Source organism: Hylobates moloch, unplaced genomic scaffold (genome assembly GCF_009828535.3).
Source record: "Hylobates moloch isolate HMO894 unplaced genomic scaffold, HMol_V3 SCAFFOLD_3, whole genome shotgun sequence".
Lineage (NCBI taxonomy): Eukaryota > Metazoa > Chordata > Mammalia > Primates > Hylobatidae > Hylobates > Hylobates moloch.
In genome coordinates, this window is record NW_026652278.1 from 64,149,363 (window position 1) to 64,164,901 (window position 15,539).

Below are 15,539 nucleotides of genomic sequence, written 5' to 3' on the forward strand. Positions count from 1 at the left end.
CCTGGTCTCCACTAAAATACAAAAGATTAGCCAGGCGTGGTGGTGCACACCTGTAGTCCCAGCTACGTGGGAGGCCAAGGCACAAGAATCACTTGAGCCTGGGAGGCGGAGGTTTCAGTGAGCCGAGATCATGCCATTGCACTCCATCCTGGGCAACAGAGCAAGACTCTGTCTCCAAAAAAAAAAAAAAAATTAGCCAGGTGTGGTGGCACGTTCCTGTATTCCTGTCTGCTTGGGAGGCTGAGGCGAGAGGATTGCTTGAGCCCAGGAGTTAGAGGTTGCAGTGAGCTATGAACATGACACTGCATTCCAGCCTGGGTGACAAAGTGAGACCCTCTTTTTTTTTTTTTCTTTTTTTTTTTTTGAGACAGTGTCTCACTGTTGCCCAGGCTGGAGTGCAGTGGCACCATCTCGGCTCACTGCAAGCTCTGCCTCCCGGGTTCACACCATTCTCCTGCCTCAGCCTCCCGAGTAGCTGGGACTACAGGAGCCCACCACCACGCCCGGCTAATTTGTTGTATTTTTTAGTAGAGACAGGGTTTCACCATGTTAGCCAGGATGGTCTTGATCTCCTGACCTCGTGATCCACCCGCCTCGGCCTCCGAAAGTGCTGGGATTACAGGCGCGAGCCACCGTGCCCGGCCTTTATCTTTTTAGGAGACAGGTTCGCCAGGAGCTGTGGCTCACGCCTGTAATCCCAGAACTTTGGGAGGGCAAGGCAGGCGGATCACAGGGTCAGGAGATCGAGACCATCCTGGCTGACATGGTGAAACTCCATCTCTGCTAAAAATACACAAAATTAGCCGGGCGTGATGGTGGGCGCCTGTAGTCCCAGCTACTCAGGAGGCTGAGGCAGGAGAATGGCGTGAACCTGGGAGGCGGAGGTTGCAGTGAGCCGAGATGGCGCCACTGAACTCCAGCCTGGGCGACAGAGCGAGACTCTGTCTCAAAAAAAATAAATAAAATAAAATAAATAAATAAAGTCCTCTATAAACAGATAGATGGTAAATAGTGAAAGAGTGGTAGAGGGTAATTGATTTACCTTTCTTTTCGTTGCTTTAAAATATTCAGTAGCAGTTGTCTTGCAGAAGCTTTTTTTAGTCTTGAAGAAATTGTCTTGCTACAAAGGTTGGGGGAGAATTCCCCTTTCAGTGGACAATAATCTGTTTCTGTGATTTGGAGAATGGAATTCTCCATCCTCCATTCTGCTAGGTGACTTTACTATTTAGATAGAAAGTATTAGTAGTATCTCATTACGAGTTATATGGGATTTTATGGATTAACTACAGAACCTGAATAGTTTTTTGTTTTTATTTTTAAATTGTAATTTACTTGTAAAAAGTCAAGTTTTACTTGGTTTCCCCCAGAAACAAATGCCTTCTACATTCTTTTTTTTTTTTTTTTTGAGATGGAGTCTCGCTCTGTCTCCCAGGCTGGAGTGCAGTGGCGCGATCTCGGCTCACTGCAAGCTCTGCCTCCCGGGTTCCCGCCATTCTCCTGCCTCAGCCTCTCCGAGTAGCTGGGACTACAGGCGCCCGCCACCACGCCCGGCTAATTTTTTTTGTATTTTTAGTAGAGACGAGGTTTCACCGTGGTCTCGATCTCCAGCTGGGTTTGGTGGTGCACCTGTAATCCCAGCTACTCAGGAGGTTGGGGCGGGAGGATCGATTAAGCCCCAGGCAACACAGCAAGAATCCCCTCTCTAAATGGATGAATGAATGAATCATTAAACAGTCTCTGGCAACACAGCAAGAACCCACTCTCTAAATGAATGAATGAATGAATCATTAAACAGTCTCTGTCTCTCACACAGAGATACACACACACACACATACACTTTTGGAAAAAAAATTATTCGAAAGTTGGAGACCTGGAAACCATCACTGATATCATGAATGTAATATGTTCCTCTTAGGACAAATTATCAAGTAAAAAAAACCCTGCGTTCTTTTTTTTTGAGATAGGGTCTTACTCTGTCACCCAGGCTGAAGTGCAGTGGTGTGATCATGGCTCACTGCAGCCTCAATCTCCCAGGCTCCAGTGGTTCTCCCACCTCAGCCTCCCAACCAGCTGGGACTATAGGCATGCGTCACCACACCCGGCTAAGTTTTTATTTTTGTAGACAGGATCTCCTTGTATTACCCAGGCTGGTCTCGAACTCTTAGCCTCAAGCAGTCCTCCCACCTCAGCGTCCCAAAGTGCTGGGATTACAGGCATGAGAAAAAAACCTGTGTTGCAATTGAAAAATTCACTATGAAAAACCGTCCAACTTATTTAAAGTGTATTTGTTTATAACCTTTTTTTCAAAAATTAGATGTTTCTTCTCTTGAAATATGTTTCTTAACTTGGGTTATATGATAACCGTGCAGGTTTATTTTCTTCTTTAGCTAACCTTTCCCAGTTTCTTGTGAAGTCTTTATGTATTCTTGTCTATACTTTAAATATTGGTATTCCTTACAGATCTGATTCTTATTCTACATATTTTTCATGGAGGAAAAAAGAATAGTGATTAATAGCATAGACTTGGGAGTCAGATTGGGGTTTAAATCTCAGTTGTGCTACTTACTAGCATAATTTTGTACCTACATACGTATGCACACATACTTACATACATATATTGTCCTGCTTTTAAGAAGTGGTATTTCATCTGCTTTTGGTGAAGAAAAAGTAAATTAAAAAAAAAATATTAGCCAGGTGTGGTGGCCCATGCCTGTTATCCCAGCACTTTGGGAGGCCAGGGCAGAAAGATTGCTTGAGCCCGGGAATTTGAGACTAGTGTGGGCATTTCATTTATATAGTAGATGTATTTTTAAAGGGAGTCTTATGCATGAATTAAACATCTTAAAATGTATTATGGAAATTGTATAAGCTTCCTATTTAAAGGGATACTTTTGAGCAGGCCGCCGTGGTTCGTGCCTGCAATTCTAGCTACTCAGGAGGCTGAGGTGGGAGGATCTCTTAGCGCAGTATTTTGAGGTTGTAATGAGCTGTGATTTTGCCATTGCACTGTAGGTTGGGCGACAGAGCAAGATTTCATCTCTTTAAAATAAATGAATAATAAAAGGATGTTTTTGAAATTAAAAGAATTTCCCTGGGAAGCCAAGACAGGAAAATTTCTTGAGGCCAGGCATTCAAAAGCAGCCTGGAAACATAGCAAGAATCTGTCTCTACAAAAAATAAAAAAAATTGCCTAGGTGTGGTGGGACACACCTGTGGTCCAAGCTACTGAGGAGGCTGAGGTGGGAAGCATTTCTTGAGTCCAGGAGGTCGAGGCTACAGTGAGCAATGATCATGCCACTGCACTCCACCCTGGGCGACACAGTGAGACCCTGTCTCCAAAATAAATAAAATTAAAAAGGTAGTATTAAAAATTACTTTCTTTTTTTACCATTTTAAGATTTAGACAGGCCAGGCATGATGGCTTATGTCTGTAATCCCAGCACTTTGGGAGGCCAAGGCAAGAGGATCACTTGAGCTCAGGAGTTTAAAACCAGCCTGGGCAACATAGTGAGACTTCGTCTCTATTTTATTTAAAAAAAAAAAAAAATTGTTTATTTAAAGCATTTTGCATAGCGCATTTCTTTTCTTGAAGCAAGGAGTCAATTAGTATAGGAATATAGAAGTATAGATATGTATAGATAGATCTAATCACTCCTATGGCTCCAGTCATTTAGTATATGGTAATGATACCCAAATCTTTTTCTCACTGGGATCTGCCTCAAGAATACTAGACCTACTGGCCACAGACACACCAACCTTTATGTTCCTAAACCTGAATTAATTAACTTTCTACACTCCTATACCCACTCTGTCTCCAGCGTTCCCTAGGGCTAAATAATACATCTACGCATTGCTTAAACCAGAAATTTATGTGTCACTCTTGAATTTATTCCTTACCATCCAGCCAACTACATAGTATTTTTGGATTATATCTCCTATGGTTTAAAGTGTTCCATTTATTTCTTTTTTCTTTTCTTTCTTTTTTTTTTTTGTTTGAGACAGAGTCTTGCTCTTTCGCCAGGCTGGAGTGCAGTGGTGCGATCTTGGCTCACTGCAACCTCCGCCTCCTTGGTTCAAGTGATTCTCCTGCCTCAGCATCCTAAGCTAGGACTACAGGCGTGCACCACCACACCCAGCTAATTTTTGTATTTTTAGTAGAGACGAGGTTTCACCATTTTGGCCAGGATAGTCTCAATCCCATGACCTCATGATCTGCCCATCTTGCCCTCCCAAAGTGCTGGGATTACAGGCATGAGCCACTGCGCCTGGCCTCTTTTTTTTTTTTTTAAGGTGGAGTCTCACTGTGTCACCCAGGCTGGAGTGCAGTGGTGTGATCTCGACTCACTGAAACCTCCATCCTCTGCCCCTGGGTTCAAGTGATTCTCCTGTCTCAGTCTCCCTAGTAGCTGGGATTACAGGTGTGCAACACCATGCCTGGCTAATTTTTGTATTTTTAGTGGATACGGGGTTTTGCCATGTTGGCCAGGCTGGTCTGGAACTCCTGACCTCAAGTGATCTGCCGACTTTGGCTTCCCAAAGTACTGGGATTACAGGTGTTACAGGTGTGAGCCACTGTGCCCAGCCTGGTCCTTCCTTCCCTCCCTCCCTCCCTCCTTCCCTCCCTCCCTCCCTCCTCCTTTCTTTCCTTCTTTTTTTTTTTTTTTTTTTTTGGTGGAGTTTCACTCTTGTCGCCCAAGCTGGAGTACGATGATATGATCCCGGCTCACTGCAACTTCTGCCTCCCGGGTTCAAGCGATTCTCCTACCTCAGCCTCCTGAGTAGCTGGGATTACAGGCGCCTGCCACCATGCCTGGCTAATTTTTGTATTTTTAGTAGAGACGGGGTTTCACCACGTTGGCCAGGCTGGTCTCAAACTCCTGACCTCAGGTGATCCACCCGCCATGCCCTCCCAAAATGCTGGGATTACAGGCGTGAGCCACCGTGCTCAGCCTTCATTTATTTCTTACACCAGTTGCAGAAGCTAAACATCTGAGAATCATGTATAATGTATCTCTTTCCTTTATACATCATTTCTACTCCCTTGAGTATGTCCTTGCAATTTCATCAACTAATAGTTCTTGAATTCAGTTATGGTGTCACCTCTACTTACCTTTCCAGCCTCATCTTATACTTCCCTCTCATTTTTTTGTGCACACACTCCATACATGCCATGGTTTTGTTTTTTTTGTTTTTTTTTTGGGGGGGCAGGGAGACAGGGTCTCACTCTGTCCCCCAGCCTGGAGTACAGTGGCACAATGGCTTATTGGAGCCTCAACTGCTTGGGCCCAAGTGATCCTCCCACCTCAGCCTCCCAAGTAGCTGGGACGACACGTGTGTGCCCCTACACCTGGCTAACTTTTTATTTTTTATAGAGATGGAATATCCTTACATAGCCCAGGCTGGTCTTGAACTCCTGGGCTCCAGCCATCTCCCGCTTTGGCCTCCCAAAGTGCTGGGATTACAGGCATGAGCCACCATGCTGGTCAGCTCTTGAATTTGTAGTCTACCTTGCCTAGCAACTCCTACTCATCCTTCAGATCTCAGTCCAAAGCATCACTTTTTAGGGAATCCTTTCTTGCCCCAAGCTAGGTCAGATTGTCCTCTTACAAAACCTCATTGCCTCTTAGACCCGTGCATCATCCATTACATTCGTTGTCTAAATTTATTTGCATGCCTAATTATTTGATTAATGTCCATCTTTCTGACCAGGATATAAAGACTATGAGGACAGAAGCAGTCTTATTTTTGTTCACCTTTTATCCCTAGTGCCCAACATGTTGTAGGTCATTATATATTTGTGGAGTAAATAGGTGGTCATTGCCACCATCTTAGTGAGGCCACTGATAACCTCTTTATTTCCTTTTTTAGAAACAGGGTCTTGCTCTGTTACCCAGGCTGATGGGTGGGTGACGGATCATTAAAAATATATATATATACACACACACACACACACACACACACACACACACACAATTTTTTTTTTGAGATGGAATTTTGCTCTGTTGCCCAGGCTGGAGTGCAGTGGCACAATCTCGGGTCACTGCAACCTCTGCCTCCCGGGTTCCAGTGATTCTCTTGCCTCAGCCTCCCGAGTAGCTGGGATTACAGGCACCCGCCACCACACCCGGCTACTTTTTTAGTAGAGACAGGGTCTCACCATGTTGGTCTCGAACTCCTGACCTCAGGTGATCCGCCTGCCTTGGCCTCCCAAAGTGCTAGGGTTACAGGCGTGAGCCACTGTGCCTGGTCGTATAATTTAATATGTTCATGATATTTTTCTGCTTATAATCATTCAATTGTTTCATATCATCCTTAGGATAAAGTTCATATTCTATTCCAATCTCATCTCTCACTCCCTAACCCCTCACCCCCGCTCCCTTTTCACTCTGTTTCAGCAGTGCTCAAATATTTGTAGGTTCCACTCCCTGTTCTTTATGTATGATATTTCTTCTACCAGGAACTCCCTAGCCTTCTGCTCCTTCTTTTACCTACTAGTTCCTTATGATGTCAGGTCTCAGCTTCAGTGCTGCTTTCCCCTCAAACAAGATTGAGTTAGATTTCCCTCTTAAGTATTCCTGTAACACTCTGAACCTACACCTGTGATAGCACACATCATACTGTATTGAAGATGCCTGTCAGCTGGTTGTCCCAGAGCCATTTCTTTATGAATGTTGTAGAACCAGGTATAATCCAGGCAGATAGCAAGTGCTCACTAAATTTATTCATGTATGCATGAAGCTATTTAGATACCAAGGCTGAAATACTGTTGGGGTTAAATTACTGTTATGAACTTCTGTTTTTTGAGACGGAGTCTCGCTCTGCCACCCAGGCTAGAGTGCAGTGGAGCGATTATGGCTCACTGCAACCTTCACCTCCTGGGTTCAAATGATTGTCCTGCCTTAGCCTCTCGAGTAGCTGGGATTACAGGCATTCATCACCACACCTGGCTAATCTTTGTATTTTTAGTAGAGATGAGGTTTCACCATGTTGGCCAGGCTGGTCTTGAACTCCTGACTTCAAGTGATCCACCCACGTCAGCCTCCCAAAGTGCTGGGATTACAGGCATGAGCCACTGAGCCTGGCCTGATCATCGTTACGAACTTTTTGACTTTAATATAGTGGCCAGGAATACTAGGAAGTGTATTTATAATACCAGGAAATTCGCAGCAGAGATGAAGATCTACCTAATATAAATAGGTTCAATGTCACTAATGCAGCAGAGATGAGGATCTACCTAATATAAATAGGTTCAGTGTCACTAAAAATTACAGACATGTAAATTAAAACATCATTGGGAAATTATTTTTGCCTATTAAATTCACAAAGATTACAATGATTTATAATATACAAGCTGGGTAGGGTATGTTGAAATAAATACTCATAGAGTATTGAAGAATAAAAGGTACACAACTTTTTTTATAATACAGTTTTTAAAATAATACAGTTTCTATTAAAATGCTATATGTTCATAATTTTTGACCCAGAAATTCAACTTCTAGATATGTATCCTACTGAAATATACAGATACTGAGGCATCCAGAGATACAAGTACAAAGTTACAAAGTTGTTCTTGCAACATTGTTTTTTTTTTTTTTTTTTTTGAGACGAAGCTTCACTCTTCTCCCCCAGGCTGGAGTGCAATGGCACGATCTCAGCTCACTGCAACCTCCGCCTCCCGGGTTCAAGCTATTCCCCTGTCTCAGCCTCCCAAGTAGCTGGGATTACAGGCACCTGTCACCACACCCAGCTAATTTTTTGTATTTTTAGTAGAGACAGAGTTTCACCATGTTGGCCAGGCTGGTCTCAAACTCCTGACCTCAGGTGATCTGCCTGTCTCGGCCTCCCAGAGTGCTGGGATTACAGGTGTGAGCCACTGTGCCTGGCCCATTGCAGCATTGTTTCTAAAGGTGAAAATGTGAATACAGCCCAAAAGTTCATCAGTAGGATATTGCTAAAATAGATGCTGGTGCATCCATATGAATAAATTATATACAGTTTAAAAAAATTAGGTAGCATTTTATCTATAGATGTGGATAGCTAAGATACACTAAATTTATCAAGTAGGTTACAAAACCCTACCTATGTAATATCCATGTTATAAATAAATACATAAAGTCATAGTATATGCTAGTGTAATGTGAGTGTGTATGTATTAACAAAAAAAGTGGCCGGGTGTGGTGGCTCACGCCTGTAATCCCAGCACTTTGGGAGGCCGAGGCCGGTGGATCACCTGAGGTCAACGAGTTCAAGACCAGCCTGATCAACATGGTGAAACCCTGTTTCTACTAAAAATACAAAAATTAGCTGGGCATGGTGGCAGGCACCTGTAATCCCAGCTACTCGGGAGGCTGAGGTAGGAGAATCGCTTGAACCTGGGAGGTAGAGGTTGCAGTGAGCCAAGATCGCTCCATTGCACTCCAGCCTGGGCAATAAGAGTGAAACTCTGTCTAAAAAAAAAAAAAACTGACGGAATATTTACCAAACCCTTAGCAGTGAATTATTTCTAAGTCACTAGTATTAGGGAAGCTTTTACATTTTATGTTAAATATTTTCTGTCATGTTTGACTTTTTTTTTTAACAGTAAGCATGCATTGTTAAAATTATCAAAGTAAGATTTAAATACATGCAAAAGGAGCACAGACTAGATGATGTTGTGGTGCTATCAGTTGCAAGTATGAGCTGTACACTTAATTTTCTACCCCTTTCTCAAATAGAATGCCCAGTGTTTACATGGGGACATTGCACAGTCACAAAGAGAAATTACACTAAAAGGCTTCAGAGAAGGTAGTTTTAAAGTTTTGGTGGCAACCAATGTGGCTGCCCGTGGTTTGGACATTCCTGAAGTTGACCTGGTGATTCAAAGTTCTCCTCCTCAGGTAGGAAATGGGATTTGATTTGGGAAAAATAAGAGCAATTTTATAAATTCCCATTTAATTTACAACATATTGCTTGGGATGTGAAAAATATGTCATCTCTTCTTGCTCTTAGCCATTTTTTGTTAGTGTGATATTAAATTTATCAGATTCTGATACCTTTGCAGATGATTAACTCTATTGTTTGTATTTGAAGCATGGAGCAACAAAATCAGGCAGAGAATTATAAAAAGTTGCCATAAAGAAACCTGGGATGAGGTGGATTAAAAGGTTTTAAATCATATTGCCTTTACCCCAAAATCCACACATATAAATTGTTTGGAATGTTGAAAAGGGCAACAGGATTGAAATAAATATATTATTATTAACATTATTATTTGGATTCCAGAATGACTGGAACTTGCTAGATTTTTAAAAAGTATTACCTCTTATAATCTTTAGGATGTTGAATCCTATATCCATCGCTCTGGACGCACAGGTAGAGCTGGACGGACAGGGATTTGTATATGTTTTTATCAACCAAGAGAAAGAGGTCAACTAAGATATGTGGAACAAAAAGCAGTAAGTAGAGTTAAATTATTTCAGGCTTATTGTCTAAATGGTGTCTTAAAAGAGAGCTCTTCTTATATTTATTCTTACAAGTAGGTCTTCATAACTTTTCTCAGTTTAAGCTGCATTTGGATGTGAAGCCTGCAGAGATCTAAATTTATATTAGCTTCAAGACTTTAATACAGCTTTTATGGTGAAGACAGTGGAGCTGACTTTCTCATCTTTTCCTTGAATTTCTCTCTTCATACTAAAATCAGAAGATTATTGTGATTTCAGTACTTCTTAGTCCAGCATTGTAAATGGGTGACTAAAAGATTGTCTTGGTATAATAGTTCAGATTCTTTTAAGTATGGTACAATAGACAGTTTCTAAAGAAACTGTACATTTTCTGTGGTCTGGATTTTTTGTGGTATTTCACATTTTTTCCTATTTTTATATGTGTTTTTATATGCTATTTCATATACTTTGTAAAATGAGATAGTGTAATAAGGAAAAAAGCTGATAGATTTAAACATCTGTTTTTTTTTTTTTTTTTTTCTTCAAATCAGGCTTGTTTTACAAGTGAAATTCCATGATTGTAACTAAGGGGCAATTCAAAAAATAATTTTTCTCTTTCTGAAATTTGTAATTGATGATTTATTAGAAAAAAAAAAAAAACAGATCTTGGCTGGATGCAGTCGCTCAGGCCTGTAATCCCAGCACTTTGGGAGGTGGAAATGGGCAGATCACTTGAGGTCAGGAGTTTGAGACCAGGCTGCCCAACATGGTGAAACTCCATCTCTCCTAAAAATACCAAAATTAGCTGGGCATGGTGGTAGACACCTGTAATCCCACCTACTATGGAGGTTGAGGCAGGAGAATTGCTTGAGCCCGGGAGGTGGAGGTTGCAGTAAGCCAGGATCACGCCACTGCACTCCAGCCTGGGCAACAGAGCAAGACTCTGTCTCAAAACAAAACAAAAAAGATAAAACTGATCTTTTAATCTGCTAGGGCTATGAAATCTTTAAATCCAAGAAATAGAAATTAAACGAACTATTAAAATATTAATTTGGGAATTAATTGTAAAGACTTCCATTTTTCTTTAATGTAACTCTTTCATTTTCAGGGAATTACTTTTAAACGTGTAGGTGTTCCTTCTACAATGGATTTAGTTAAATCTAAAAGCATGGATGCCATCAGGTATGCTTTCTAAACTTGCTGAATAATTGTTTCTTTTGTATTAGGCTATTCATCTGTAAGCTCTCCCAGTTCAAATAGCAGAAAATTTTAATCACCAGTTTTACCAGCAGACATTTAGTTATATTAAAATATAAAAATGTCGGCCAGGCGTGGTGGCTCATGCCTGTAATTCCAGCACTTTGGGAGGCTGAGGCGGGCGGATCACGAGGTCAGTAGATCGAGACCATCCTGGCTAACACAGTGAAACCCTATCTCTACTAAAAAATACAAAAAATTAGCCAGGCCTGGTGGTGGGCACCTGTAGTCCCAGCTACTTGGGAGTCTGAGGCAGGAGAATGGTGTGAACCCAGGGGGCGGAGCTTGCAGTGAGTCGAGATCACACCACTGCACTCCAGCCTGGGTGACAGATATATATATATATACACACACACACATATATATATGTATATATATAAAATGCATATATGTATATATGTATATATAATGCATATATGTATATATATGTATATATATTATGTATATATGTATGTATATACACACACACACATATATATATATAATATATATATAAAAAATAAATAAATGTGGCTGGGCACTGTGGTGCATGCCTGTAATTCCAGCACTTCGGGAGGCTGAGGTGGGCAGATTGCTTGAGCTTAGGAGTATGAGACTAGCTTGGCCAACATGGCGAAACCTTGTCTCTACAAAAAGTACAAAGATTAGCCAGGAGTGGTGGCGCATGTACCTGTAGTCCCAGCTACTTGGAAGGCTGAGGTGGGAGGATTGCTTGAGCCCGGGAGGTTGAGGCTGCAGTGAGCCAAGATTGTGCCAGTACGCTCCAGACTGGGTGACAGAGCAAGGCTCTGTCTCAAAAAAAAAAAAATTACTCCTTCTTTTTCCCATTTATTTTCTTATCTTTTATTTTTTCCCTGTGTCTTGACCAAGAATACTATTTTTAAACCATAGGTCTCTGGCTTCTGTTTCTTATGCTGCTGTTGATTTTTTCCGACCATCAGCTCAGAGACTGATAGAAGAGAAAGGTGCAGTGGATGCATTGGCTGCAGCTTTAGCCCACATTTCTGGTGCATCAAGCTTCGAACCACGATCTTTGATCACCTCTGATAAGGTAGAAATCTGTGAGAAAATTGTACGTGAGTGGGAAAAGGTTAAAATTGAACATAGTAAATATTGTATAGTGAATCATTGTGCTTTTTGTGCAGAAAAAAACTGTTTTGCTCTATGAGAAACTGGTCTCCTTATTTTCCTCTACTCCCTAATAAATCCTTTTTTGACAATCACCTCTTCCAAATTTTTCAAACCCACAGAAAAACTGAAAGAATAATGCAGTAACCACGTACAATCCAGCTAGATTCAGCTGTTAAAAGTGTGTATCATTTGCTTTATATCCTTTTTTAGCTCTAATTTGTAATTAAAAAAAAATGACATGTAATAATTGTACATATTTATAGGGTATGTGGTGATGTTTCAATGCATACCATGTATAGGGATCAGATCAGGGTCATTAGCGTATCCATCGTCTAAACATTTATCATTTCTTTGTTTTAGGAACTATTCAATATCTTCCTTCTTGCTTTATCACTTTATAAGAATTTTTTTTGTTTTTGTTTTTGTTTTGTTTTTTTTTTTGAGATGGAGTCTTGTTCTGTTGCCCAGGCTGGAGTGCAATTACGTGATCTTGGCTCACTGCAACCTCTGCCTCCCAGGTTCAAGCAGTTCTCCTGTCTCAGCCTCCTGAGTAGCTGGGACTACATGCATACACCACCACGCCTGGCTAATTTTTGTATTTTTAGTAGCCTCACCATATTGGTCAGGCTGGTCTCAAACTCCTGACGTCAGGTGATCTGCCCTCCTCAGCCTCCCAAAGTGCTGGGATTACAGGCGTGAGCCACCTCACCTGGCCTGTATTTTTTTTTCTAAACCATTTGAAAGTAAGTTGAAACACCATGATATCATCCCTAAATATTTCAACATGCATCCTCTGAGAATAAGGATATTCTGCTACATAACCACAATATAATAAGCTCATCTGTGAAAATTAATGATAGTTCTGTATCATCATCTAATATTTAGTTTATATCCATTTTTTTTCTCATTATCCTGAAAATGTCTGTCTGTCTGGGTATTTGGAGAGAAATATAGGAAATGCTCACTTTGCACAGACCTTTGTTAACTGAAACTTGTATCCCAGAACCTACATTTCATTTTGTAAGTTTCCATGGAATCCTGCAAAGTAAGAAATAGACTCTGCACAATTAACACAGTAGCATGCAAAGTAAGTAAGAAATGCCTGTGTGTGTGTGGAGGGGTTGTGTAAGTGTAACACCATCTGAACTGGCCTGCTGCCAGATTCGTATCACCACACCAGAACCATTGGTGCAGGTAGCTCAGAGATTTTTTACTTATTCAAGTATAAGTGAGGGGAGTTTCTTGGTGAAGAGAATTTTAAATAAGAGTTCCGTTATGTCTGAGTGGAGAGAAAGAGTGAGCGAACCTGGTCCTGGCGACATCTATAAGACTAGAGCCTGCTGGTGGGATTTTCAAATAATAACAAAACAGACTAATTTTGGGCAGCACATCCCTGTGATGGGGAGGAGGAAACAAAAAGGGCAGGGCAGGTTCACTTGGATGTGACTTATTTGGTGTAGCACAAATGAATGCTGCTGGGGTATCTGATGGTTTCTACCTGGTAGGTGTTAATAGTTTAGCTAAATGTCATTTTGCTTTGAGTGACTTATTGGGCTCCATTCCATTTATCCATATGTACACATATACCTGTTTGTATGTATCTTTTTAAAAATTCAGGATCTAGTTAAGTTTTACATGTTACATTTGGTATTATGTCTCTTTAGTCTCTTTTAGTCTGGAACTGTTTTCTCATCTTTTTAATTTTTTTCTGATATCGATTTGGTGAAGAGTCTAGGTCGGTTGTTTGGTAGAATATCTCACTGTCTGGATTTGTCCGAATCTCTTCAAGCATCATTTAACTTTTGCCTTTATCCTCTTTTAAACTGGAAGTAATATCAAAGCTTGACTTTTATGTTTAGGTGAAATGTTTTTGGCAAGGGTACTTTATAGTTAATATGTACCTCATATTGCATCACATCAAGAGGCATAGAATGTTAGGTTGTTCCAGTACTAGTAATGCTTAGTTTGCATTTGTTTAAGATGGAAACTGCCATATTATAAAAGTGTATTTTACTCTCTGTAATTAGTAACTTGTGGGGTGATACTTTAGCATTGAGCAGATATCCTATCCCGAATAACCCACCAAACGCTTCTTAAGACAGTATTTAAAACATATTTCTTTAGAAAATATTGAGATTTGAGCTAAGAAGTACCTAAGAAGTTATTTAGTCTCAACCCTCATCCAATAAAGAATCCTTCTTTGGCAGATGGGTCATTTAATCTCTGATTAAATATCTTAGAAACATGGTGTTAGTGGCTTTAAATTTCTTTCATGGGTTAAACCAAAATCCAGTCTTTATCATGAATGTCCTATAGGCTTTTCCTCTTGCGAGCTCCTTGACATCATCTCTTATCACTCTTCCCTTTCTTATTTCAGCCACCCTAACCTATTTGGTTTTCCTCAGACATAAACTTAACTATTACACAAGGCCTTTGTACATACTTTCATTGTCTTGAATGTTCTTCCCCTCTAATAAGCATGTTGCTTCCTCCTTTACTTCATTCTGGTCTCTGCTCAAATATCATACCAGAGAAGTCTTTCTTGATCACTCTAAAATAGCTTTACTCCTCCCTACACTTTGTTCCCTAAGCCCTGCTTTATTCCTGTTCATGATGCTTATTACTATATGATATTCCATATAATTGCTTATTTGTTTACTGTATACCCCCCCCCCCCACCCAACCCCACATACAGGTGTAGGTATATGCACATGCACTAGAATTTACTGTCCATGAGAGAAAGGACTACTTACTGCTGAATCTCTAGCACCTAGTACAGTCTGTGGCACACACATAGGGGGCACTCAATAAATATTTGTTTGCTGAATGCATCCCCATATCTTCTTAATGTTTATTCTTTTGCTATTAGTGAAGCTTTATAGAACAAATAATTTTTGCTTATGTAACACTCCTTCAAAAGTTTAAAGAAATTGGTCAGGCATGGTGGCTTATGCCTGTAATCTTAGCACTTTGGGAGGCTGAAGCAGCAGATCACTTGAGTCCAGAGGTTCGAGACCAACCTGGGCAACCCCATCTCTACTAAAAATACAAAAATTAGCACGGCATGGTGGCATGCACCTGTAGTTCCAGATGCTTGTGGGGCTGAGGTGAGAGGACTGTTTGAGCCCAGAAGGTTGAGGGTGCAGTGAGCTGAGATCATGCCACTGCATTCCAACCAGGGTGACAGAGGGAGACCCTGTCTTTAAAAAAAAAAAAAAAAAAAAAGGTTAAAGAGATTTATGTTGTATTTTTTATTTTTTTTGAGACAGGGTCTAGTTCTGTCACCCAGGCTGAAGTGCAGTGGTGCAATCTCGGCTCACTGCAACCTCTGCCTCCTGGGCTCCTGGGCTCAAGCCTCCCAAGTAGCTGGGACTATAGGAGTGCGCCACCATGCCTGGCTAATTATTTTATTTTATTTTTTGTAGTGATGGTTATTTCCCATGTTGCCCAGGCTGGTCTCAAACTCCTGGGCTCAAGTGACCCTCCCGCCTCGGTTTCCTAAAGTGCTGAGATTACAGGTGTGAGCCACCACACCCAGCCAAGGTTTTCATTCCAAGCTGACTTTGACTCCTTCAACATTTCCTTAATTCTTCACTACCTTGTTGTCTTTCTTGGCTCTGGTTTGCTTAATTCTTAATTCTCTCTTAAAGCATAATGGTTAGAATTAAATAGAGTCTTACGGCAGTACATAGGATAGTACTTTCAATTATCTATAAACACTATTCTTCTAAT

The 15,539-nt window shown here is 40.9% G+C and overlaps 1 protein-coding gene across 4 annotated transcripts in view; it reads left to right on the plus strand.

Moving 5' to 3' along the window:
- DDX50 (DExD-box helicase 50) overlaps positions 1-15,539 on the plus strand; it is a 46,590-nt gene that overhangs the window by 24,530 nt on the left and 6,521 nt on the right. For 3 of the 4 annotated variants that reach the window (XM_032138745.2, XM_032138769.2, XM_032138754.2), the window contains 4 exons: positions 8,715-8,876; positions 9,315-9,434; positions 10,528-10,601; positions 11,568-11,727. In XM_032138745.2, the coding sequence (XP_031994636.1) occupies positions 8,715-8,876; positions 9,315-9,434; positions 10,528-10,601; positions 11,568-11,727 (516 nt within the window). The remainder of the gene's footprint in view (positions 1-8,714; positions 8,877-9,314; positions 9,435-10,527; positions 10,602-11,567; positions 11,728-15,539) is intronic. The other variant, XM_058436302.1, reaches the window with a different exon arrangement.